Source organism: Mustela nivalis, assembly GCF_964662115.1.
Source record: "Mustela nivalis genome assembly, chromosome: 19".
Classification (NCBI taxonomy): Eukaryota; Metazoa; Chordata; class Mammalia; order Carnivora; family Mustelidae; genus Mustela; species Mustela nivalis.
The window spans coordinates 14229975-14254758 of NC_139038.1; the positions used below are offsets into that span (position 1 = coordinate 14229975).

The following is a 24784-nucleotide window of genomic DNA, read 5'->3' on the forward strand; positions in this document are numbered from 1 at the left end:
CCTGCCAGAAGTCAAGCTCGTAGGCCTTACGAGGAATCCCAACCCCTCGGACAGACTGTCCAGGCAAAGCAGCCACGGGTCACGCCACGGGGATAAGCTCTTAGCGCCCGAAGTCTCAGGAATGCAACCGGGTCTGGCCTGTCCCCCACACTTTGGCTGCTGGGTGCCGTGTGTCAGGCCCCCGGGGCGGGGCCCCTCCAAGATCGTGCTACAGCTTCCGCATTGTCCTCTCTCGGCACGTGCTGCTCCTGTCCCCGCGGTGGGGGACCGGCTGCTTACTGGTCACTGGGGGGCGGGGGGCACGCTGAGGCCTTGAGGTCGCCGCTGCCTCTCCAGAGCTCCTTCTCGTCCCTGCCCCTGCCCCGTGCTCCAACCTCCTCTACGCCCCTGACCTCCGGGAAGCCCTGCACCCCCTCCCGCGGGGCAGGCTCCCAGGAGTCAGGCCCGGGGGCCTCTGTCCCATCTACTTTGGGGCCCAGGAGGACATGGTCTAGCGGTCCACGGGCTCCTTCCCGTCCACATCCAGCGGGGGGGGGGCGGGGGTCGGGGAGGTAAGCTGCTCTGGGCAAAACTAAAGAAGTTGTCTTACGTGTCAGTGCTGTATTCGGACCCGTCTTGGTTCGGGCGCCGACCCTGAGGGCCGCGGTCAGTCGGGCAGGGGGAGAGAGAGAAGAGGCAGGTGTGCGGTGTGCACCAAGGCAGGGCAGGGCGGGCAAGAGGGACAGGCAGGCTGCTGCCTTCCTTGGCCTGGCTGGGCGGGACTCCAGGCGTTTTCCCAGCGGGACCTCGACCCCCCAGCTCTGGGAACTCCCCCCTGCTCCGTCCTGCACACTATGGCTCAAACCCTAGTTTCACTTGTGCTCGTCACTGAGGGACCACCGTCTCCCATGGCGGGGGGTTCCCGCGGTCGCCCCCGGCGGCTGCCTGGGGCACTTGCAGAGGTGAACCCCAAAAAGACCCAAAAAAGACCCTAAAAGGACAAGTCGGAGAAGGCAGTGGGGAGAAAGCTGGGAGCGGGGTGCCGGGGGACGGCATCGGGGACACCACCGCTCTGCGAAGCCCAGGGCGACTCTGGCGCCTCAGCTCCGGGGGAGACGGAAGGAGCCAGCGGGAAGAGCGTGTCGCCTCGGGACGCCGCGGAACGAGAGGAGCGGGACAGCCCCGTGACAGGCGTGGGGACCCGAGCTTGGCCAGTACAAAGGGAAACATCACGTGGGAAGACCACGGGCTCGGCCGGCTGTGCCGCTGGACCCCGCGGCGGTGGCTGGCGGGCGTCCGGGGGAGGCCGGGCACTGCCGGACCCGAACACGCGCCCCGGAACCCTGTCCCGGCCCCAGAAGTTTGCCGCCACCGGTAGCAGTGAGTCACCTGTCGTGCGGGCTAAGCTGATTCACACCTTTCCGTTTCCTTGTGAAGAGGAGTCACTTGCGGAATCCGTGTGCTGCGAGGGGCCGTGCGACACGGTCGCTCCACCGTCCGTCTGTGCAGCGCGGACGGTCTCTCTCTCCGGGGAAGACGAACGAAGCAGAGTTGAAGATGAGAAGCGGGGAAGGGGCTCCCGGACCTGAACTTACGGGGCCTCGGGGCCGGAGATGGGCTCCGGCTCCGAGCCCGGCGGCGGGGGGTGGGCTGCACCACCGCCTCCCCCTGGTCTCGGTCCTGCCCCGCACCACCCCCGGGCTACCCGGTCCGCCCAGGAGCGGGGATGCGAGTCGGAGGACAAGCGTGCAGCGGGAGTTAGTGGTCAGGAAAGACGGATGTCACCCAAGAGGAAGACCGACGTATGCGACAGTCCGCGCGTCTGGACAGATGCCCGTGAGCAGCTTCCGTGTCCGCGGAGGGCAGCAGGGGTGGCCCAGCTGGGAGGAGGGCGGGGGCTCCGCAGGCTCCGGGGTGCTGGGGCGCCGGCTCCAGGAACAGAATTAAGTGTGGGCGGGAACCCAGCATCCCCACCTCTGCCCGCAGGGGTCCTGCAGGAGAGGCAGGGGGCGCGGAGGCGAGGGTGTGGCCTGCGCACGGCCAGGCGCTGCACCCCCGTCGATGGCTTTCCCCTTGTGCCTTTGGGGGGCTCCACGGGGTGCAGGAGGCAGGCCAGGGTGGGGTGGGCAGCCCCCCTGTCCCGGAAGTCAGCCCCGTGGGGCGGAGGGTTCCCCCAGCCGGGAGCCTCCCGTTGGCCCGGGGGTGGGGCTCGAACAATGGGGCGCATGGGTGCCGCGCCCTGGCTGTCGGGGCTGCCACTGGAAACCCCCGAGCTGAGAAGTCTGTCTGTCTGCAGAGTCCTAAGGGGTGGTGCGCGCAGTCACTGGAACTCCTGGCTATTTTATTGCATTGGGAAGGAAACCCTTAAAGCGTGTAAGACAGCCCTTTTGTGTCCCTGCCAAGGAGATGGAGCGGGTGAGCGACACCGGCTGCGCTGCGGCCTCAGGTCCCGCTGGGAGCCGCGCTGGGCACGCAGGAGCCGGGTCCGCGCGGGCCATGCACATGCAGGCCAGGCCGGGCGCCGCGGCTACTCCATGCCGCTGCGCAGGATCTGGTTGGCGGCGATCAGCATGACGCTGATGATGAAGGCCATGGCGAAGGCGCAGATGAGGCTCTTGCGGACGCACGTCTGCCTGTTCTGCTTCTGGGAGTGCACTGGGGGCGGGGGAGAGAAGAGAGAGAGAAGGGACACGGTGAGACAGGCCGGGCTCCCCCTCCACAAGCCCACGGCCTGCGCGGAAGACCGGGCGCACCCACGATCCCGCCGGGGACCGGTCCCCCAGACCGGACATGGCCTCTCCTGGCAAATGGGACGAAAAGGCGACACTTTTGTCACAGAAAACCCAGGAGAGCTGTGAGGTTCAGAGGGAGCTACAAACCCCCAGACACGGTAGAGTTACAGGGACTTTCTGAGTGAGGAAATTAGGTACCAATCCAGGGTGTCCCCAAAGCACCACCCGGCTTTACTTTGTTGATTTCCGCCGGACACGGGCTCCTGTCCGAGTCCCCCGCTGCAGGCAGAGAGAGGGCCAGATGTTCCTCTCCCTGTGTGCACCGGGCCAGAAGCCACTTGTCTTCCTGGCGTCGTCCCTGGGGACTATTGGGGGACATGACTCTTCTATGGCTTGTGGTAGGACTTCAGACGCGCACCGGGGGTTCTGGAGCGGGGTCCCTAGGCAAGCAGCATCCATGCCCGGGAAGCTTGTTAAAAATGCAGGTGCTGGGGCGCCCGAGTGGCTCAGTGGGTTAAACCTCTGCCTTCGGCTCAGGTCATGGCCCCGGGGACCTGAGATCGAGCCCTATATTGGGCCCCCCTCTCTCTCTGCCTGCCTCTCTGCCTACTTGGGATCTCTCTCTGTCAAATAAATAAATAAAATCTTTAAAAAAAAAAGCAGGTGGTCAGGCCAGGCCCCATCCCAATGTACGGAATCAGAAAGGCCAGAGAGGGGGTCAGTCATCGGTGTTTAACTGGGTGACTCTGCTGAAATCCGAGAAGCGGAGACCACATGGCCCGTGGACAGGACCAGTGAGGAGGAGGGAGGCACAAAACCCTCTCAGACATTCCAGAGACGGGGTGTTCCTGTCCCATGGCTGCTGCACCAGGGTGTCTGTCCTTGGATCCTTGTGTTCTCTTAATCCTTTCTGTTGGGCTGGGTCTTGTGCCACCACTTTGATAAGGCCCTTGAGAAACCACCGGAGGTCTGAACCCATGGGAAAGTCACAAGGACCGGAAACAGGTAAGTGGAAATCACTAGAAGGAACGTCCTTGATAAAGCGTGCGGAGAAGCACAGGTCTCTTTTCCAGGCATGGCTTCCCCGGCCGAACTTCTCTTCCTCCTTGTTCTTCTGGTGGTCTGCACCTCCTGCCTTTCCCATCTGTCTGTCCGTCCGTGGTCTTTGCACACAACTTATCACTGAGCATGTGGCAGAAACCTGTGCCCTGGAGGCAGGTGGGAAGCCACATACGCCGGAGCCACGCGCCAGGTCAGCTGCGTCGGTACCAGCTGGGAGTCCGATGTGCGTGTGAGGTCTTGGGTCCCGCGGCAGAACTACTGAGTCAAAGCTCTGGGAGCGGAAGGCGGGAATTCATGAATTCCTCGGTTCTCCGGGTGATTAGGGAATCGCTGGGCCCCGGCACCAGAATTTTCGATTCAGCAGGACTAAGTGGCGTCAAAGAACCGGATGGAGTTTGAGTTGCTGGGGGGCCTGACGGGTGTGCGTGTGTGAGTGTGTGCGTTAGGGACCTAGGGCGGGGAGTGTTGGGAAAGATGGTTCTTCAGAGTCAGATGTTAAGAAACCCAATACCGGGACAGGAGAACATTTTCAGATCACCTTCGCAGACCTCCAGCAGAGGGAAAGGGGTTCTTCTCCAGGTCAGATTATGGCATGGAGGGGGCCGGGGGTTAGAAAAAAATGCAATTTCCCTTCATGCGCCTCACAGTCTCTCAGCGGAAAAGAAGATCGGCCAAAGAGCAAGGTCATGGTAGGGTCCACATGCCGTTAAAGAACCAAAAAATGGTTCAATTTCAAGTACGTCTTCCCTTTGGCATTCAGTGGCGCCTCTGAAATCCCTGGAAATAACAGGGAACAAGTAGGAAGCCCATGAGGTTTCCACGGGCAGAGCCTGCCTGGAGGGAAGGGGTCTCCGGGGCTTGTCAAGGGTCTCTCAGCAGTGTGTCAGCCGGGAGGGTTTCTCCAGCCGCGTTTCACAGACACCCGAGGCTCCCTGGGGCAGCCCTGGGCTCAACTCCCGTATTTCTGCCACCCTCTCTTCCTGCCTCTTGTTACCTTTAACCCTCGATCCACGGGGCTTTTTGCTTTCCTTGGGTGATTGCGGAGCATTTCTGGTTTGGTTCTCGTCTTGCTGATCAGGTCTGGGTCTCAGAATCTTAAAAATTCTTATCTGGAGGAAGAAACTTTCCTGGGTGCAGAGCTGTGCCTCCCCCAGCCCCTCCGGGAACGGATGAGCTGTAAACCGGTGCCCGCGCAGACGGGAGACACGACGTGCTGTTGGGGAAGGAAAAGGACCAAAGCAGAGAAGAAACGGAGGCTGCGGAGGGAGCGCATCTAGCACGTTCCGCGGACTGGCTGATTTCTTCCGCGCAGCTCCTCGGCGTGAAAACGCTTCTGAAGGCAGTCATCTACCTTTCTGTCCCCGGGGCTGGCGAAGGCCAAGAAAAATTGCGTGATTACAGGAGGGAGAAATTTTTGGCTGAAGCCGGTCTTTGTGAAGGACACTCAGCAAACAAGGTCACAGGCAACAGGATTATCCCCCAGGAGAGCGCCTGCACCTCTGATCCGAAAACCCTTCAAAGCAGTGGGAGCGGAGAGAGAAGAAAGGAGAAAAGGCCTGGGGAACCCAATCGTGGGTACCTGGGGCCGTGCAAACCAGAATCCAGACCAAAGTCCTGCAAACGGAGTGGCGGAGTGGCGCGTCCCGCTCAGTCCCTAGCTTGGAAACACGTCACCCTTCAGCTCCTGATTCAGCCTCTGTCCCTCGATGAGGGTCCTGGGCTCTGCAGCCCCCGCAATGCCCTCGGCCTGTGCCAGGCACAAAAGGAAGGACCTCAGAGCCAGACCCGCGTGAATCACGGGTTAGGTAGCGGCCGCGCCGGCCAGCGGGGTGCGCGAGCGTCAGCTGACAGGTGAGCGGCCTGAAGCTCCAGGCAGTGAGGTCCGAGTTCATCTGGCAGTGGTGGAGGTGGGGGTGGAGGCAGGTCGGACTCTAAGACCCTGGTTCAAAACCTCTGCACAAACTCAGTCACCGTGATCTTCTGCTCCGCGACAGGAAGAGCCAAAGGGAAGGCGCGCCGCCTGCTCCCGCTGGCAGGGGACGGCCCGCCGTGCGCTCGCGGGTTTGTGACCGTCACTGGCGGCTGGCTTTGGCGAGCGGACGTGTGCATCGTGCTGTAGTTTTGGGGTTTCTGTGTCCAGGCTTTGCGTCCGCGATGAGACGACAGGGCGGCCGAGGGTGAACTATGAACCCGGCTTAGGACTCCTCTTAGCCACCACTCAGGAGCAGCCCCCGGCAAGTGACTGAGCTTCCTGAGCCTCAGTTTCTCTCTCTCTGTCCGAGGACCGAGTGGTAACCGCTCCGCTGGTGTCAAGAATGATCTCAAAGATGAATGAGCCAATAAAAAAAGGTGAAAGCTGCGTCCAACTGAGAATTGCTAAAGAAACGCAAGACTTCCTCCTCTCCCCTCGGGGCGGCAGGAAAGGTCTGCTCGTGTTTCTCCTGTTCCCGCGGCCTCCAGCCCAGGCCCGCACGTCCCAGCGCCGCCCTCCGCCGTCTCCTTCCTCCTCACCCGGCCCGGCGGCCGGAGACCCCCCTCCCCGCAGCGACGCTCCAGACGCACCACCCAAGCCCGCAGCCGTTCTGCGAGGGCTTCCTGCTGGGGGAGTGCGTCCCCCCCGGCTCCGAGGCTCAGCAGGGAGGACCCCAGGCCACCTCTGGCCTGTCTCCCACCTCTGCTCCTCGACCACTCTGCCTCCCTGCCCAGCGAGCTCCGTTTCGGCCCCCCCCGCCCCGCACGGACTCGGCCTGCTGCCCGAGACTCCGGGCACCTGCTCTCGCCACTGGGGGGGCCAGTGCCCTCCCCCGCACGTCTGCGGGGCTTACTGCGGACTTCAGGAGGCGTCTCCTGAACATCTTGCTCTCAAAGAGCCTGATCCTTTTACGTTTTTTGTAACGGCCTAACTCCCAATCGTCACTCATCTCTCGCGGAGATGGCATTCCCGTACTAAGTACCAGGGACATTCAGTCCATCCACGGCGCTGTGAGTATCGCCGCTGCCTAAATCCGGAATGCGTTCACCGCCCGAAAAGGGGACCCCACGGGCACCAGGAGTCCCGCTTCACTCCCGCCCCCGGCCCTGGCAGTGCTGCTCAGCTGCTTCCGCCCTGGGCGCTGCAAGTACATCACACACCACGTAGCCTTCCGTGTCGCCTTCCACTTCGCCCGGCCCAGGCACAGCCGCGGCGAGCGCTCCCGCTTCACTCCTCTGCGCCACCCTGTCCTATCACTGCCGACGGACGCTGGGGCTGTGTCTGTTGTGGCGATTGTGGATAATGCGCAAACACACTCGGATCCGCGGTTTTGCGTGGACGTGTCTTCAGCTCTCTTGGGTACGCAGACCTAGGAGTCAGATTCCGGGTCAGACGGTAGCTCTTTTTGAGGAGCTTGAAACGGAACGTGAAAATGGCACCAACGCGTCATGCGGCTGGCGCTCCTTTCTGTGTCCGTCTGTCCGTCAGGCCCAGTGCTCCCTTTCTCTGCTCGTGGCTGCCAGGGCAGGCACCCCAGACGCACACGGGGCTGGCGTGTGAGCGGGGGAGGCCGACACAGGAGGACAGAGAAGCGGGGTCCGCAGTTTTCTTGAAAGCTGGTTAGCAGGTCCCCAGCTCCTGCAGAGTCCTGGCTGCCAGGGCAGGACCCGGGTTGGTGAATCCAGCAAAAGGCCGTTCCTTTTGCTTTCTCTTTCTCCCAGAGACTCATGCTGTCCACTCGGCCAGTGACAGGCAGTGGTGACTCCTGGATATTCTCCTGGAGACCAGAGTCTGCATGCATTTTGCCACCGACCAGCTGGGTGACTCCTGGGTGTACAGGGCTCATAACCCCTCTGGCTTCATCGCTTCGAAATGGGGCTGCGCGTGTGGAGGCACCGACTTCCCAATGAGGCAAACCAGAATCTGAACGATTCTGGCGAATCACCCGAACACAGACCTATGTAAGTGATATTTCTGGCCGGGAGCTGGGGGCTCAGGAACGTTTAAAAACAAAACCCTATAAAACCCATCTTAGCTGGTTCTCGCCACAAGCCAGACCTGCCAGGTCTGGCGGCTATTCCCACTCTGTGAGTGTTCCAGGCCCAACATTTTCTGATTTTATGAAACTGAATATTTCCAGGGCCCAAGGGGATACTAATTGAGAGCTTCTGAAAGAGACTTTTCTGTCCATCAGAGAAATCAGGGACGCTTGGGGACTCCAGGTGAGCCCTGAAGGCAAGCGGGACATGGTGGTCGCTGAGGGAGAAGCAGGAGGCTGTTGCGTGATGCCCCGAAAGGGGAACAGGGGCCTCCTCTCCTTCTGGGCTGGGAGCCGGCTCCTTCCTTACCACGAAGCGTCTCGGTTTCCAACCATCAGCTCTGTCTTGCTTTGAGGGTTCACCGTGCACCAGGGGTTGCTTTGGCTCTAACCGAGCTTTCTTCTTCTTAGAACAAAGCCCGTCTCCTGGTTCGGGGATCCGCACCTCTCCCCAGTGGAGCTCCCCGTGCAGCATCTCACCGTTCCCGCCGCGCCAAGCCAGACTGGCCAGGGCGAGCGAGCCGAGCTCTAGGCACACGGGCCCCGCACGACTGGCGGGAGCTGGTCTCGGAATGGGGACGAGTCTTCCGGGAGACAATCCTGTCCCGCAGGGGAGAGCGAGCCTGCCCAGGAACGAAGGCGGCAGAGAGGAAAGGACAGAGAGTTGAGGAGCGAGAATGGCGCGGCTGGGGCCGGAGGGAGGAGGCGGTCCTTGAGCTCTTTGGATCGGGTCAGCCAAAGCTCATTCCTCCGACGCCTTGTATGATCTGAGCCGGTGCGCCTTTTCATTTATTTATCTTTTTTAAGTTTAAGCGGCTCTGGGTTGATTTTCTGTTACTTAAAACCAAGAGTTTTGACCAGTACTTTTGGGAAGTCCAGCGCTGGCAATGAGGACTCTAGCAATCAACGAGCTAAGAATGTCTAAACCCTGCAGATCTGGTCCCTGTCCCAGATGCCTTCCAAATGCCTGCGAAGACGCGGCATTCTAGCGGTGGGTCCTGCGGCGTCTCCGGGAAGCAGCCTGAGAAGGACGGAAGCGGGGCTGGGGCAGCCCGTTTTGGTTTGGTTGTTTGAGTGTTTCCTACCGTGCGAAGCATCGTACAAATCACTCTCCTGCGAGACCTCGCCTCGTCCTCCTAACAACCACACGAGGTCCTGCTGCGACTCCCATTTCTCAGATGCGGAACACGAGGCTCTGAAGAGTTACTAAGCATCTTGGCAAGGGGCCAAATGCCTGGGGCAGCGGGGGGCAGCTTTCAAGCCGGGCTCGCTCAGGGCGCAGAGCCAGAGCTCTGCACCTCCTGGCGTCGGTCCAAACCGGCCTCCGGCTCTCTGTCCGGGGTCTCAGATTCTCACGCCCCGCACTGACGGCTCCAGAAAGCTTTCCGCCACGACTGCCCAGGAGGATTCCCGGAGAGAAGAAAAATCCCTTCCCTTCTGAGGCCACGAATCTCTGTGCAGACCGTGTCCTCTCTCACTGCCAGCCACGGGCCTCGGCTACACCGTGACCTCCTACCTTTCCCCAAGGAGAAAGGGGTTTATTTAAGGAAAGTCGTAGCACTGGAGAAAATGCGAGCAGATGGTAGAGATGACATCTTATGCCCCCTTCGTTCGAATGGGCCTGAAATCCCCACTGCGCACAGCCCGGTGACGGGGCAAGGCTCGCCATCTGGGTGTGCATTTGACATCCTGCGAGGAATCCTGGGGCTTCAGCAGCGACGGCCGAGCTGGAGACCTTGGGTTTGGCTGCAGATTCTTTCTGACCTTCCAGGGGGCCCAGAAATTGTTGAATCTGGATGTCACCGTCCTTGTCCAAACTTTGCATTGGACGGATGAAGAAAAGAAGGCCCAGAGAGTTTTTAAGTAACTTACTCAGGGTCGAGGCGCCTGGTTGGCTCTGTTGGTTGAGCGTCTGACTCTTGGTTTAGGCCCAGGTCATGATCTCGGGGTCGGGAGCTCGAGCCCCACATCAGGCTCTGCACTCAGCAGGGAGTCAGTCTGCGTGAAGATTTTCTTTCTCCCTCTGCCCCTCCTCCCACTTCCCCTCTCTCTACTTTTCTCTCTAGCAACTTATCCAGGGTCACGTATCTGGTCTACACAGGGCTGGAAACATACCCACAGGCCCACACAGGGATGCCTCGGGGTCTGCCTGGCCCGTGTTACGTCCTTGGACATTCCTTCCTCTGTCCATCATCCCATCACGGAGCAGCGCAGAGCCACTCTGCCATGCCTTTCCCAGAAACTATTTATTCCCCCGTTGATGATTTTGCTTTACTTCCTTCTGCTGTGCGTGTTGTCAGAATGTCTAGAAAAATCTGACAGCTGGTATTCCATTTAGGGACAACATTTGGGGGACGTGTCTTGAAAGGGCTCACACAGTCTTGTTGCACTTCTCCCCAACTTCCAAATATAATGTGATTTCTCCAGCGACGGAATGAAGAATGAGTGATGGCGGCGCGCCGTCCGACAAGGAGTCTGCGACGCCCACGTCTGCCGAAGGGCCCAGAGGAACCCACGAAGAGGCCAGGGCAGGGCTGTGTCAGAGAGCCCCGGGCTCAAGCCCTTCCTGTGACTTGACTTTGGACAAAGGACAGCACTCGGCCGAGTCTAACTTTCCCCATCTCTCCAGTCGGGCCACAGAAGGACATGCTCAGGTCAGCTGCCCAGGTTAACAAATTCCCAGCGCCTGGCCGGCAGGACTGCCACGTCCTCCTGGCCCTTGACCTCCTGGACTATATCCTATGAGTTAATCAGTAAACATACGGGAAGCGGCAAGTCCAACTTCATACACAGTATCACTTGTTACGGGAACCCTGCGTACGGATCTGGTGACCGGCAGGTAGCGGATCCAACCACGACACCACTCCGTTTCACATGTGCCAGCAACCGGAACCAAATAACGAAACACGAATTTGCCTCTCCGTGTCCCTGAGCTTCTCCAAATGCAACGTGTCTGGCGATCGATCGTAAGGGGCGAAACAGAAGCACAACGGCTTGAAACTCTTAGGTAGCCTGGGCAGTGGGTGCGCACTGTGGGAGTCCCAGACTCTTGTATCTCACGCACTTTGGTGGACACCAACGTGTTTATTCCTCCAAATGGTTAGAACACAAATCGGGAACACAGACACCTTGGAACACTGAGCACAATTTGTGTGAAAAAGAGAATTCAAACAGATCGCGGGGACGGGGAGTGCCTGAAAGTCATGCCAGGTCTGCTCCTGGGATCGGGGCCGCGCTGGCTGCGGGCTACGGACCGTGCTGGAGAGGCCCTGACTTCCGGGTGCTTCCGTGACCTCACAGGTGCTCCCAGAGCACTGGGCACAGTGGGTGACAGCCGGTCAGCTTCCTGACCCAATCCGTGTAACGTCTCATCCAGAAGTCAGGCGTGTGGAGAGAGGAAAGGTGCCCCTTGGAGCCTCGAGTTGGATTCTTCTAGTCTCTTCCCTGCCTCAATGAGGTTTTCTGTAGGTCCTTCCACACACGGCATGAACCCCATCTCAGAGTCCCCGGGAGAACCCGGAAAGCTTCCTTCTGTGGAGCCTGGAGTCTCGTCCTGTTGTCTCCTGTCCTTTCCCGGGAGAAGATGGGAAGAGTCCTTCTTGCTGATGATCACGGAGCTCTGTCTTCCATAAAGACAAGGCGGACCAGAACGTGTGAGGAGCTGGGGTGTGTGCGTGTGCGCGTGTGCGTGTCCGTGTACCTGTTCATGCATGTATCTGTGGTCTGCGTCGGCCTAAAACTCAAACAAGTGAAGACAACAACATCAAGCCAAAAGGAAAATGAAAAGGAGAAAAAGAAACACAGAAACCTCTCCCATCATGGGGCCGCAACCCCCTGGGCTCCGGGCCCGTTTCTCCTTTACGTCTCCATTCATAGGGAAGGACATTTGCGTCCTGACTCAGCGGACAGAAACAAACCCTCTGGATGAGTCTGAGACCCGGGATCTAGAAAAGTGAAAGCAGAGTCGTGCTGTAAAACGACGCTGCCGGCACATGGAAGGTCTCCCACCCTCGTCTCACTGGCTCTGTCTCACGGATTGTGCAAATCTTGGGGTCTTGACCCTAACCTTGCTGTGCTCGGAGCTGTTTGATGTGACCTTCTTTAAATTCCCCCTCTGCCACACAGCATCTGCTTTTTTTTTTTTTTAAAGATTTGATTTATTTGACAGAGATCACAAGTAGGCAGAGAGGCAAGCGGAGAGGGGAGGGGAAAGCAGGGTCCCCGCTGAGCAGAGAGCCCGATACGGGACTCGATCCCGGGACCCTGGGATCATGACCTGAGCCGAAGGCAGAGGCTTAACCCACTGAGCCCCCCAGGCGCCCCCAACACAACATCAGTTTCACTGACCACCTCCTTCCTTGCTCAGAGACAGATGTGCCCTTTCATCTTTTTAAGGCAAAGATCTACACTTTTAGGTTTTGTCTTTCTGAAGGATTCCTTCCTCTGACACAAAGGAGGGCCAGACTCCCAGTCCCCACGGATCTGCTGGCCGCCGTCTGGCTGACTCGCCTGGGTACGCACTTGCTGCAGCTACGTTTAAAGAGCAGGAGAGAAGCGCTCCCTGGCTGGGAGGGAGGAGGTCAAGGCCAGCCACGGGCCCCAAACGGACTCTTCTAGTCCTAGGGCACGGGGGGGCCTCAGTGCCCGTGTGGCATCTCTTCCAGGACAACTCTGCCCGTAAGTGCAATCAAGGAAGCCCCTTGAACAAGGAGAGGGCTCCGGGCATTAAATAAATCCACCAGTGACTCTGATCCTACCCAAGACTGGAGAAAACCTGACCACAAAGCGATGAGCTTGCATTTGGAGCCAAGCATAGTAATATTTAAAATACAAAACACATACAGAAAACAACTGTCTGATGTGATCACAAGCAAAGTGGATTACGTAACCAAGGTTGCACAGGTCATTCCAAAAAGCAATGTTATAAAACAGTGTTTCTTTTACTAAGTAAGACCACAAAGTTTAAAGCATTTAGTGCAGTGACTGGAACTTATCAATTACCACCCCCGCCCCCGGCCCCCCGGATCCCGAAACGGTGGCTGTTGTCCGCACTCTACATCCGCATCAGTTAAAGCAGATGCGGTGAGACCTCGATTCGGAAAACTCCCTTCTCAGTCGCTTCCTTTACGAACGTGTGAGCGCTTGGACAATAAGAAGACACTGCTTAGAGTTCGGATGACTTCCCCGTGCACAGTCTGACCTTGCCCAAATTACTAAGACTTGTGGCATTTCTCTGAACAAAACAGTGATCCACAAACGAAGGCGCTTATGGAAAACGAAATGCCCAGAAATACGCTTCCCGCCACCTCAGGAGTGTTTGCTGGAGCCCCCGGTGCTATTATTTGAACCGGGAAAAACCAGACGGGACCAGGGGAGGCCAGTGACCACGCAGCCCAACTTCCCCCCATCTCCGCCTCCCTCCCCCACTCACGCTCCCAGTCATCCTGCCGCCCGCCCCCAGATCCTGCCGCAATGGCCTTGACTACGACCCGTCCGGCTCTCCCGTGGCTCCCACTCCAGATACAGCCACTGACACTACAGTGTCGTGCGCACCAAGACCAAGGCAGCCTCTGTGCCACCACCTTTGCCATTCACAACACTTTGGGAAAACTTAAATTTGAAAGTCTTCAGAAGGGGCCTTGCCCTCAGGTTGATGCCCCTTCCCACCCAGCACGCTGTTTCCCAGGCTTGAGTTCATTTGGTCCCGTTGGGGCATGAACCATGAGCGTCTCCTCCTGTTTCCTCTTGTCACAGCCTCTAACCCTGCACACAAAGCCGTCCAGACAGGATTTGGGGGAGCGCAGGGCTGAATGAGCCACTGTGGCCACCGGGACCAACCCCGTCCCGAGCAGACTCCCTGCCACAGTGCTCCGCCGTGGCAGCTCCAAGACCAGACAGCCCCGTGCTATTCTGGTGGCCACGGGACAGCTCACCCACTGTGTACACGGATTCCTTTAAGCGTTCAGAAAAAACAACAGAAAATAACAGTTTGACCTCTAAGAAATCTCAGCACCCACACATGGGAAATGGCGGGTCGCCGATACCCTGTTTTAATCCTATGCAAAAAAATTCTTCTTCGATGCGTCAGCATTGTTGCAGCAGTTCTGGGTTTCAAAGTCGGAAAGAGGGATTCAGTTCTTAAGCTTCCCTGGAAAGTTCTACTAATTAGAGGATCGGGTAAATGGTTTTTTTCTTAAGTTTCCTTTCCTGAGCCCCCCACAATGGCCTCTCATGGGTCTCTATTTCGGCCCCAGGAAAACCTTATTTCTTTGAAAACTCCATGGTTAAGTTCACAGTCATTTCACGGACAGGATCTTCCTAAGCCGCGCCTTTTGGGCAGCAGAGCACAGAGGTCAGCTGCTCCTCAGGGTCCTGAGAAGTGGGGGTAATTATCCTGAAGCTTTTAGACAAGGATGGGCCCTGAGAAGGCAGTCCCGGTGGCCGAGACCACCCAGTGAGCCACCGGACTCGATTCGAGTCGCCACCAGCGTCGGAAGGCGTGGTGGTCGTCTAGCAGACGACCGCGGAGCGACCACAAAGCTGAACACTCAATCCCAGACCTCAGAGGAGCCCGGGAGGGACGACATGGTCGCTAGTGACAGGGTCACTAGAGGTCCTGCAAAAATGCAGGGTTTGGGGAAAAAACAGAAAGAAAGTAAATGACCTGCGGCGTCTGTGCAGCAAGAACCCCGTAGCCTCGTTCCTGGGTTCTCGACCGAGGCACTGCAGCCCGACAGCCAGCACGTTCCGTCTGCGGACGACACGGCGGCGTCCGGCGAGCCCGGCCCGGGAGGGCGGCGGCGCGGGGGCACCTACCTCCCTCAAACTCCGTCTGGCAGCTCTCCGACGTCTCCTGCAGGCTCTCCTCCTCGTTGCTGATGATGTTCTCGATGTCCTTCATGGTCAGGTGGTCCCGGAAGGCGTGGTACAGGATGAGCTTCAGCTCCTCCAGCGTTATCCTCTGCATGTCGAACTGTGGGGACAGACGGAGTGAGACGGTCCCCAGAGCCCAGCTCGGGGCACAGCCCGTGGCCCGAACACCCCGAGCTCCTCTGCTGGCACTTCTCCCAGCCTTGCGGGGCGGCCGGTGAGCAGTTTCTCCGGCACGTGCAGTTCTGAGCACATGCGGGAACCGGGCAGGGGACCCCGCGGGGACACAGCGGGTGTGGCCCCCGCCGCAGCGGGACGTCCTGGAGAAGATGCCCCCGGCGCCTTCGGCGTCCCACTCGCACAGCACCTGCTGCCCCCACACCCAGCGCGCCTCACATGCTCGGGGTTGTGTCACACGCCAGACAGTGCCTGTGTCTCTAATGATGACAAACCTCCCAAGAAGCCACCATTCCTGTCCTGCTCTGCATATACATATCTTGTCTGGGCCACTTGGGCAGCTCAGTGGCTTACGCGTCTGGCTCTGGGTCAGGTCATGATCTCAGGATCATGGGATCCTGCCCCCCTTTTGGTACACGGTCAGCTTCTCTCTCTCCCTCTGCCAGGTGCTGCCTGCCCTCCGCTGTGAGGACAGCACGTCCCACGTGGGGGTTGGTCCTTTTGCCTGGGCCCTGGCACAAGGGTCAAGTGCAGGAGACCCACAGACACCCCAGGCAGGGAGGCGATGGGGTAAGGAGAGCCCTCTGTCACGGTCAGCCGCAAAGACTCAGGGCTTGTTTGCTAACCTGTTTGAAGCCAATAATACAAAAATTAATGCACAGAGGTGGGAGGCTACCCTCACGAACTTTCTAAAATATCACGTTCCAGCACCAAGTGGTGGGAAACGAGAAAAACGTTACTGGAGGCCGGAAAGATAAAGACCCACGTACGTCGTGGGGAAACTCAGCATTCAGTAATCGTCGCCCGAGGGCTTGAAGGACATATATGCGTGAAGGCAGTTTGTGGCTTTAGGTAAGAAGTTTGGGAACAGCAACGGTTGCAACTGGTTTCCTCTGACAGGTGCATCAAGACAAAGTGAGCTCATCATGAAAGACATTGGACAGAGAAAGACGAAGATTATATGGTTTCACTTATCTATGGAATCTGAAACCAGCCAACCCACCCAAAACCCTGAACTCACAGATACAGAGAACAGAGTGCTGGGCTCCAGGTTTGGGGGTGGACGGCGGGTGACATGGTGAAAGGGGCCCGAAGGTACACACGTCCAGCTACAAAATAAGCGAGTTCTGGGGACCTAGTGTACAGCGTGGTAACTGCGCGGTATTGCATATTTGAAACCGGAAGTATAGGTCCTAACAGTTCTCGTTACAAGGATGTGTGGGGATGGATGTTAATTCAGTTTATTGTGATGGTCTTTTTGCAATATATATAAATATTGAATCATACACAAGAAGCTAACATAATGTTATATGTGAATTGTATCTCAATTTTTTTTAGAAAAAATTAGGGAAAAAAGAGAGATGAATTCAGGAAAGAACTGGTTGGTTTGCAAGCCAGGAATAGAGAAACCCAGAAATTCCTGGTCTTACAGAACAGAAAGAAGCAATTGTTTCTCACTTTCAACTAGGAAGAGATAAAACTGAGATATGCTATAAATAACAAAATAAACGTAAGTGTTCCTTATTAAAACCCCTGAATGTGTGAAGTGACTCTCCAAAGAAGAGAATAATTGTGGGTGTTAGAGAATATTAGAGAAAATTATTAGAATAGTAGAGAAAATAATTGTGGATGTGGCTATCAGCAGAAGACAATTGAAATCAAAGAGATTTTTTAAAAAATGACTACGTTTTTGAAACAGCAATCGTGGGCAGGAGCCAACAGCCTGGGATTAGAAGACTAGGACTGTTCAAAGCCCAAGGTGACCTTCGGGCTCCCAACCTTCTGCGGGACCGAGCGCTTAGGAGAACAAGCTCGCGAGGATCCAGGCGGGCCCCGGCGTCCGCTGCCCTCATCAGACCGCACTAGCCGAGCGGCGCGAAGGGCGGATGTCCTGGGTGCTGACGCCGGGAACCGGGCTTGAAATCATACAGTGAACGCAAGAGCGGCTTCCAGGGAGCGGAACTAGGGTCCAACCAAGGAACGGTGCTCACCCCAAGGTCTGTTCAGTAGGAGGAGAGAATTTTTTCTAAAATTTTGAATGCTGTGTGTCTGTCATCTCTTTTTCTCTTTCCTTCTGGATGGGATTGGTTGGGGGTGGTTAGCCGGAGTCTGTTCTGCCCTTCTATGTGGAGTGTGGCAGTGGTGGATTATGCATTCATTCATTCACTCATGCATTTACAAAGTCTCCAGATCAGGAGGAGCCACACCCAGGTTTAAGGTAGTTCATGAGATTCTAGGACTTGAGGTTCGGGTCTTCCACGCTGTAATTGGATGGGGCTCTTGGCTGTTTCCCTTGGGGGAGGGAGGAGTATATTTTGTGGCTCAAGAGAGGGAAATGAGTATTTGTGAGCAGAAGTGTGAGCTCTAATAGGTTTCAGTATTTCCAGTTCTTTCTTTCCCCAACATGCGAGGGGTATTTCCTGGCCCACTGATGGAAGGCTTTGGTCAGTTAAATGCCGGTGAAAGTCACATATGAAAATGATGGATGCCCGGAGCCAAGTCTCAGAGCCATCTTGTATTCTGCTGGTTTGTTTGTTTGTTTGTTTGTTTGTTTGACTTCTGTCACAAAACCACTCACGCCAAGTAGGGGCTGCTCCTTCATTCTGGCTCCTGGAAAAAAATACACCATGGGGCCAACTCACAAAGGGCATGTGATTTAAGAGAAATAAACCCTCACATTGGCCATGAAGACTGGGATTTCTGCAGCATAACTCAGCCAAGAGTGAACACAGAATAATATTTTAAGTTAGTCTGGATCGCAGTGAGAGGAAGTTCTAGACATTTTTCTCTCCCTGTTTTCTTTGTGAGCAATCTTTCCCTTGCTTTCAAAATGCCCCTATTCTAACAAATGAAACGAGGTCACTGTAATTTGCTGGAAATCTAAATAACTCCAGTTCAAAGCATTTACAGAAGAACGAACCAGTGAAGTAGGTGTGTGAAGTGGATTTGTTTTCTGCATCACAGTTTACTGGCCATAGAGTGAATTAGCAGACACACGTAGGGTCGACCTGCCGTCTTTTTTGTCTTACTGTCCCTCAAATTTGATGGGGGGACATGTGGTTTTAAGCCCAGGCGCTGCAAGAAGCCTGGGAAAGGGCCAGGTGGGGGTGACGGACGTCCCAGACGAGACAATTTGGACGCGCTCCCACCCAGCGTGCCCCAATCAGAGACAAAGAGGGACGTATCTGGGAATATGAGTAAGTATTTCCTGGAAGAGCAGCTGAAGGGACCTGGAGAAACCCTAACCAGCTGAGAATTTGCTGAAAATCAGAAATTAGGTGAAAAGAATCAGCCAGAGTCTGGCAAAGTGAAGACAAGACACAGAGCCTAGAAATCTCTCTTTTCCTTAGATTCAGCCATCTGCGTCATCATTTAATAACAGGATACTAACATTTAAACAAAATTAATTAAGTAGAATTCCAAGTTTTCAATGTTGTCGGAATAGATCTCTCTTGCAAGTCTGAAAGACGTTGCACTGTCAAACACTGCAGACAAAATGCCAAGTCTTCCTTCCGTCATCACTCCTGTAGCTTCTTAATTTTTCTTGGGTCCGTTTTGGAATTACACATTTTCTTTCAGAAAACCAGCCAAAAGATAAGCACGTAACCATACACATTCGCATCACAGTTTTAAATCTCTCTCAGTACTTCTGATACCCCATTTTGTGTTGATAATCCTCCTCTAGGTTTGGGTTTTTATTTTCTTCCGCTGGTGGTGGCTCATGGTTAAAGAGTGCCGCATGTACCATGCTCGTTCCCGGGAACAGAAGTTTTCAATTTATGGAATCTCTGCAGGGTCAACTGCACGAGCGTCTCCACCCTCATTAATCATATTAGGTAGCCTCGCACGGATCCTCTGTTCCCTCCTCTAACCTCACTTGCTGGGGACTACTTGATTTGCCAGAGACCAGGGGTAACACATCGAAGTCTATGGAGAGTCCTGTAGCTCTCAAATGAGGCAATTCCTTACTTTGAAAAGGCTGATTTCTGAACTCGACCAACAGTCATTGAGGCAGAGCCCACGCCAGCCAGACCCTGACAAGATGCAAAGGTGCGTGAGACATGCATCTCTCTCCAAAGACAAGCCAAGAAGTGGTTTTAATCCAGTATGTTACGAGCCACGACAGGGGACGCACGGGGTGGCTTGGGAACCCCTGCGAAGGCAGCAGGTGCTGAGGGCTTCCTGTAGGAGAGGCGCGCCAGCCGAGACCAAGAGGGGAAGGGTCCGCCTGGTGAGTGCAGTGGGAGGCGCTCGGGGAGGGACGGGAGAAGGATGCAGCGGCCACAGCTCGTGACTGCACCAGGCCCAGCGTGTGAAGCCGACACGTTCCATGAACAGTTCTACGTTGCGTTCTTCTGAGGACTCAGAGCAATGGAAGGGGGTGGGGGGTGAGGGGACCCATGGGGAGGGTGTCAGTCCGTACAAACATTCAGCTCTGTGGCACCAAGTACATCCACGCTTCATGTAACCGGCACCACCATCCATCTCCAGAACTATCTGTTCTTCCTAAACTGAAACTCCACAGACACTCAACACTATCTCCCCTGGCCCCTCTCTGCTTGCCCTGCCCCTGGCAGCCCCTTCCTGTAGACGGTCTACTTCCTGTACAGTCTAGCATCAATCTGACACCTCAGACGTGGCATCACCCAGTGTCTGTCCTCTTGTGACTGGTTGATTTCACTTGGGTTCATCCCTGTGGCTCTGCTTTGCGACTACTGTGAGTAATGCTGCTTCGAACACTCCGAAGGCTGAGTCAGACGGTCATTCTAGGTTTAATGGCTGGAGGGATGGACCTTTGTCTTATCTTTTCGGTAGCATGGGGTGTCCCCAAAAGATTTTCACTAGAAAAATGGCTTGAGTTTGAACTTGAGAAAAAGTATCCTTGGTGTATAAGGGACAAGATGACCCGAGAGGAGGGTATTGAAGCAACTGGTTTCAGAACCATGGTGGTGTTGACCTAACATTCTAGGTCCAGGAGGAAGCCACTGAGGTCCCATGTTAGCAAACCAGAACTTAGATAAATGTTGCATCCTTGTAAATGTTCCTCTTGAGAAGAGCTGAGACCAATGCTGGGCCTTTTCACCCCAAGCAGGGCTGACTGTGTGTGTCCCCAACTCGGCAGATAGTTTCAGTTTTTCTCTTCCTTGTTCCTCATGCATTATCCTACCAAAGCTTCCTGTCTTCTGCCCCATTTTGCATTCTCCAAATGCAAATTGCCTGCTTCATGAAGTGTGAAAGTTTGCTTTTGTCACCTAAATTGTCGTCTTCAATCATTTTTGACCAGTGGGCTGTGGTGCCAGAGAGACTGAAGAACCACATAAGGGAGCAACGTAAGAGCACGATCAGCAAGACTTAAGGAACCATTAGGTGCGGAGCGTGGAGGAGAAGGAGCCGGTCAGGATGATGCCCGAGCGGCGCCGGCTGGCTGGGAACAGAGAAAGGACAGGCCAGGGAGAAAGATGACCAGAGGAATTCTGGTTGTGCGCACATCGGGAACCTCCTGAGGGACAGCCCGGCAGAACAGCCCGGGGGAGGTCTGGATGCGGGTCGGCGATATGGCTTTGGAAGTCGTCCGCATACCAATGGTAATCCAAGTCATCAGAAAGGAAGCGGGTATGGAGTATGAAAAAGCCCAGCAGAGGCTCTGGGAGGACAACAAGATAAGCAGGTTGCAGCCTCCATTAGAGAATGGGTCTAAGTTGAACTGTGATTTACAGTAAATGCACATTCTGGTCTTCATTTGTCGGTCCCGGTTCCTGGCTCACAGCCCCTCCGACTCCTGGAATGGATAAGGGCAATAGGAGCATCTTTGTTACATATTTGGTCTCTTGTCCTCAGTTCCTGCAATCACTTCTGAGCTACAAACGGGCGTCTTGTTATTCACATGTCCCTCTCAACCCCAACTGAGTTTATACTACAGATGTGACCTTTGGAAGTCCCTGCCAGATGAGAGCGGGTTGCCAGGGGACCCAATCATGGACAGAGGGCTGTAACTTTCAGTCCCATCCCCTGATTTCCAGGGAGGAGAGACAGGGGCTGGAGGGTGACTCCGTCAGGAATGGCCGATGTTGTCATCAGCTGTGCCTAGGATTTAGAGAGCTTCTAGGTGAGCGAGCTAGGACACTTCCGTGTGCCCAGACTCCAAGAGGACGGAAGCTCCTTTGCCATCTCACCCGATGTATCTCTTCATCTGGTCATTCATGTGTGTCCATTAGTAGCCTCTGCAGTGAACCAGTAATCTAGCGATTAAACTGGTTTCTTGAGTCGTGTGAGCCACTTCAGCGCATTAACAGAACCGAAGGAGGACGCCCCGGGAACCTCTGACTCACAGGCAGCCAGTCGGTGTGGGTAACGGTCTGGACTGCATTTGCCAGCTGCAGCCTTGTGGGTCGAGCCCTCAACTTCTGGAACGATATCATCTCCAGGTAGATCAGGTCAGAGTCGCGATGAACTGTAGGACACCAGCTGATGCTGGACAATCGCTTGGTAGCAAGGGGGGAAAACCTGCTCATGGGAACTGGGTACAGGTCTGTAGGACACCTTTTATCAATATACACGGCCATTAAAAAAAATACTCAGGTACCAAAAAGAGACGAGCAAAAACCCCGAGACTCTTCAACAGCGTGGCTACCAGAGGGGAGGTGGGGGGGGGCCAGCTGGGGGAAGGGGAGTCAAGGGCACGATTACGATGAGCACCAAGTTACAGACAGGAGTTCCGAATCCCGGTGCTGCACGCCTGCAACTATATACAACACCATGTGTTAATTATGCTGGAATTCAAAATAAATAAAAATTACCAAAAAGCCTAGGAGCCTAAAGTTATAATACATATCAAATTATTTTTCAGATCACCTGTGCTGTCAAATGATACTAAATTTATCAGGCATATGTAGAATCCAAAGTAATTTTTAAAAAAATTTAAGTGCCTTCTCTTTGAAAATAAATCTGTTTTTACATCAAGATGGCTATGCTTTTCTTTTTGAGTGGATTTTCTGCTAAATTTTTATCTCCCTTTTGGTTCTATAATTTAATGTGGTGTATTAAATACATGTCTCTTTATTTTTTTGTTGGATATTTTTGGAGAAGGAGGGGGAGGGGCAGAGGCAGAGGGTGGGAGAGACCCTTAGGCAGGCGCCACGCCCAGCAGGGAGCCCTGTGGGGGGCTCGATCCCAGGACTCTTGAGACCTGACCTGAGCTGAAATCAAGAGTTGGACGCTTCACCAATGGAGCCACCCAGGTGCTCCAAATACTTGTCTCTTTAAAAAGGCATGTGTCTTATAAAGAGAATGTCTCTTGTCTCTTATAAAGAGAATAAAGTTGGATTTAAAAAAAAAATCTAACTGGAGATTCTTTGCCTTCCAACGGTGGAGGCTAATTATATTTTTATATGTCATAAACATGTTTGGCTGTGCTTTTTAAATTTCATCCTCTGCTTTCTGGACTTATCTTTCTCTATGGTTTCCTTGCCTTTTGTCTTTTGCAAAAAATAAAAAATAAAACCCCAAACCTACAGCTGTCCTAGTTTTGATTATACTGGCAGATATCTTTCCATTTATCAAGTGCAATACTTAAGCCATAATTTCTTATATTATTAAATTCAAAAAACTTAAATTGCATTTTCTCATCTTCCCCTGCAAATGATAAGAAAGTTTATAATACCTTTATTTCCAATCTCTTATCCAACACGTTATAGTCTTGGTAAGTTTAATTGGAGATTTATTATGACACGTTTCCCACCATGTACGTTTTTCCTAGAATAGTATTTGGCTTCTGCATTTAATTTTACAACAAAATTTGTAACAGCTACTGAAACTTCACTGTATTAAACTGATTTCAATGCTCATTTCCCTTTCTCTGTGACTGTCTCAACCCTGATTTTCATCCAAATATCTGCTACGAGAACTTTTAAAAATAGTTTGATAATGAAGCGTTTGTGGACACTGCATTTTCTCAGTTCTTAAAATCTGCTAATACTCTGTTCCCAGCATCTCCTATGACAGAAGACTTAGCTGGGTGTAAAATTCTAGAAACATACAAATCTCCCCCTCAAAGCTCTGTCGAAACTTCTCTGGATCTTCTATGGTTTGATGTGGGAGAGGAGGAGAGGTCGGGGCTGCTCTAAATTTTTAGTTGGCTGATCATTTCTTTTTTCTTCCGGACACCAGTAGGAATATTGCATTATCCATGAAATTTTAAAGATGTTTCCCACACTGCATTATGTGTTTTTGCAGTGATCTCAGCTGGAGCGTCATGAGGGGGCTTTTAATTTTTACACCAGTGCCATTTCCGGTTTCCGGTTATTTCTGGACAACAGCTTTGATCACGGTCTTGGTCCTGGTCCATCGAATGGGTCCCTTCCTCTGGAACACACAAGAGTCTGAAATCTCTACCCATCGTTTCCATATTTCCCACCTCATCTCCCATCGTTTTCATCTCTTGGTTTGGTATTCCACATCCCCGATTTTTTTTTTTCCCACTGTTAATCCTGCTTCTACTTCTCTCCACTGTAGGTTTTAATCCTGCAAAGTGTTTGATTCATTGCCCTCTCATTCCTTGAGTGCCCAGACTGCTATTGCTGCTTTTTAAAAAACAAGATCTAAAATGCCTTGCATTGCTTTCAAAGATTGAAATATTAAAGAACATCCAACAGGCATCTTCTACAATTCTTCCCTGATGCACTTTTCAGAGGCAAGTTCCTCCTCTGCGTCCTTCTCCTTGGACGTGCTACGCTGTAAGGAGGCCAGCATTTCGGCCGCTACTGATTCTGAGCGCCTCCAAGTGAATGGGAGTTTGCAGGACTTGCAGAAGAGGAGACCGGGGGGCTGTCTTGGCCGTGGGTATCCCCGGGCTCCATCTGCTGTTCCTGGGGTCATTCCTCAGGCGCCACTTTGCAGATGCTAGTTCTCTCTTGCTCTGGAAGCTTGGTTCTTCCCAGGTTAAGAGCGTTGCACACCCTTCTTTAGCCTAAGCCAAAGGTTCTGAAGTGTGTTTCCCCGACCAGCAGCACCAGCAGCACCTGGAAACCGGTTCCCCGGCGAACTCCTTAACCCTGGCTCTTCCCCGGGGACTTCTTTGTCTGTCTGGGGGCCTCTGCCCGGGGCTGGAGGCAGAGGCATGCGCCGCGCCTTCCACAGTGTCTACGGTCAGTCCCGCACAGAGCCCGGCTCCGGCCGACGCAGGACAGATGCTTACTGAATGAAGAAGCCTGAATCTTCTGTTTGTTCTAAGCAGTCTTTCTCACGTGCCTTCCCCCTGCTCAAGGTTCCTAAACCCCAAACCTGACAGAGACCAGGAAGAGCCCCGGTGTGACGGGACCGCCCATGTTCAGCTGCTCTCTCGGGGCAAGGTGCGCGAAGCCAAGTAGCTGAATGTGTTTTCCTGCTGCGGGAGGAACCTCGGGCGTGCTCGAGTCTTCAGTCTTGACAAGATGACATGCCCGACTGCTGGAAGGACAGAGTCCTTTGTTCTCTGCTGGGTGCTCTGCTCTGGAAGGACACTGGAAGGCTGCGTCCCTGGCTTCCCCGACCAGATGTTACGTGGATCCAACTCGCTCATCGCAGAAGGCGTGCGGCTCACTGGACGACACAGTTCCCTCTCTGGAGCGGAGAGCGGGCTGCGTGACCTCGGAACACCGCCCGCTCCTGTTCTTTTCTCTTCCCACCGAGAGCGCTGCGCGGACCAGCGGGGTAAGAGCCCCTCAGCCATGGCGGGACGGAGCGCGTGTGCCGGGGAGCGACTCCTGTCGTCGGGGACACCTGGACAGGATCTGGGGCAGCCGGAGTCCTCCCCGGGTGACCGAGTGCTCTCCTGCGTCTCTCTCAGGGCGGCGTGAAGACAGAGCCATTGTCAAGTGTGCGCTGAGCACCAATGTGGCAAGGACACACACTGTGTGTGCACAGCTGCAGTTTCCCGCCGCGCCTTCCCCTCCTTGCTCGGCGCCACGCCACGGACAA

The 24784-nt window shown here is 54.8% G+C and overlaps 1 protein-coding gene across 5 annotated transcripts in view; it reads right to left on the reverse strand.

The window, feature by feature from the left end:
- Nucleotides 1–439: 439 nt before the first annotated feature.
- The window catches only part of CALN1 (calneuron 1), a 477468-nt gene continuing 453123 nt past the window's right edge, over nucleotides 440–24784 (reverse strand). For all 5 annotated transcript variants that reach the window (XM_082714433.1, XM_082714437.1, XM_082714435.1 and 2 more), the window contains 2 exons: nucleotides 14600–14756; nucleotides 440–2634 (listed from right to left, as the gene is read on the reverse strand). In XM_082714433.1, coding sequence (XP_082570559.1) covers nucleotides 2507–2634; nucleotides 14600–14756 — 285 coding nt within the window. In that variant the 3' untranslated portion in view covers nucleotides 440–2506. The remainder of the gene's footprint in view (nucleotides 2635–14599; nucleotides 14757–24784) is intronic.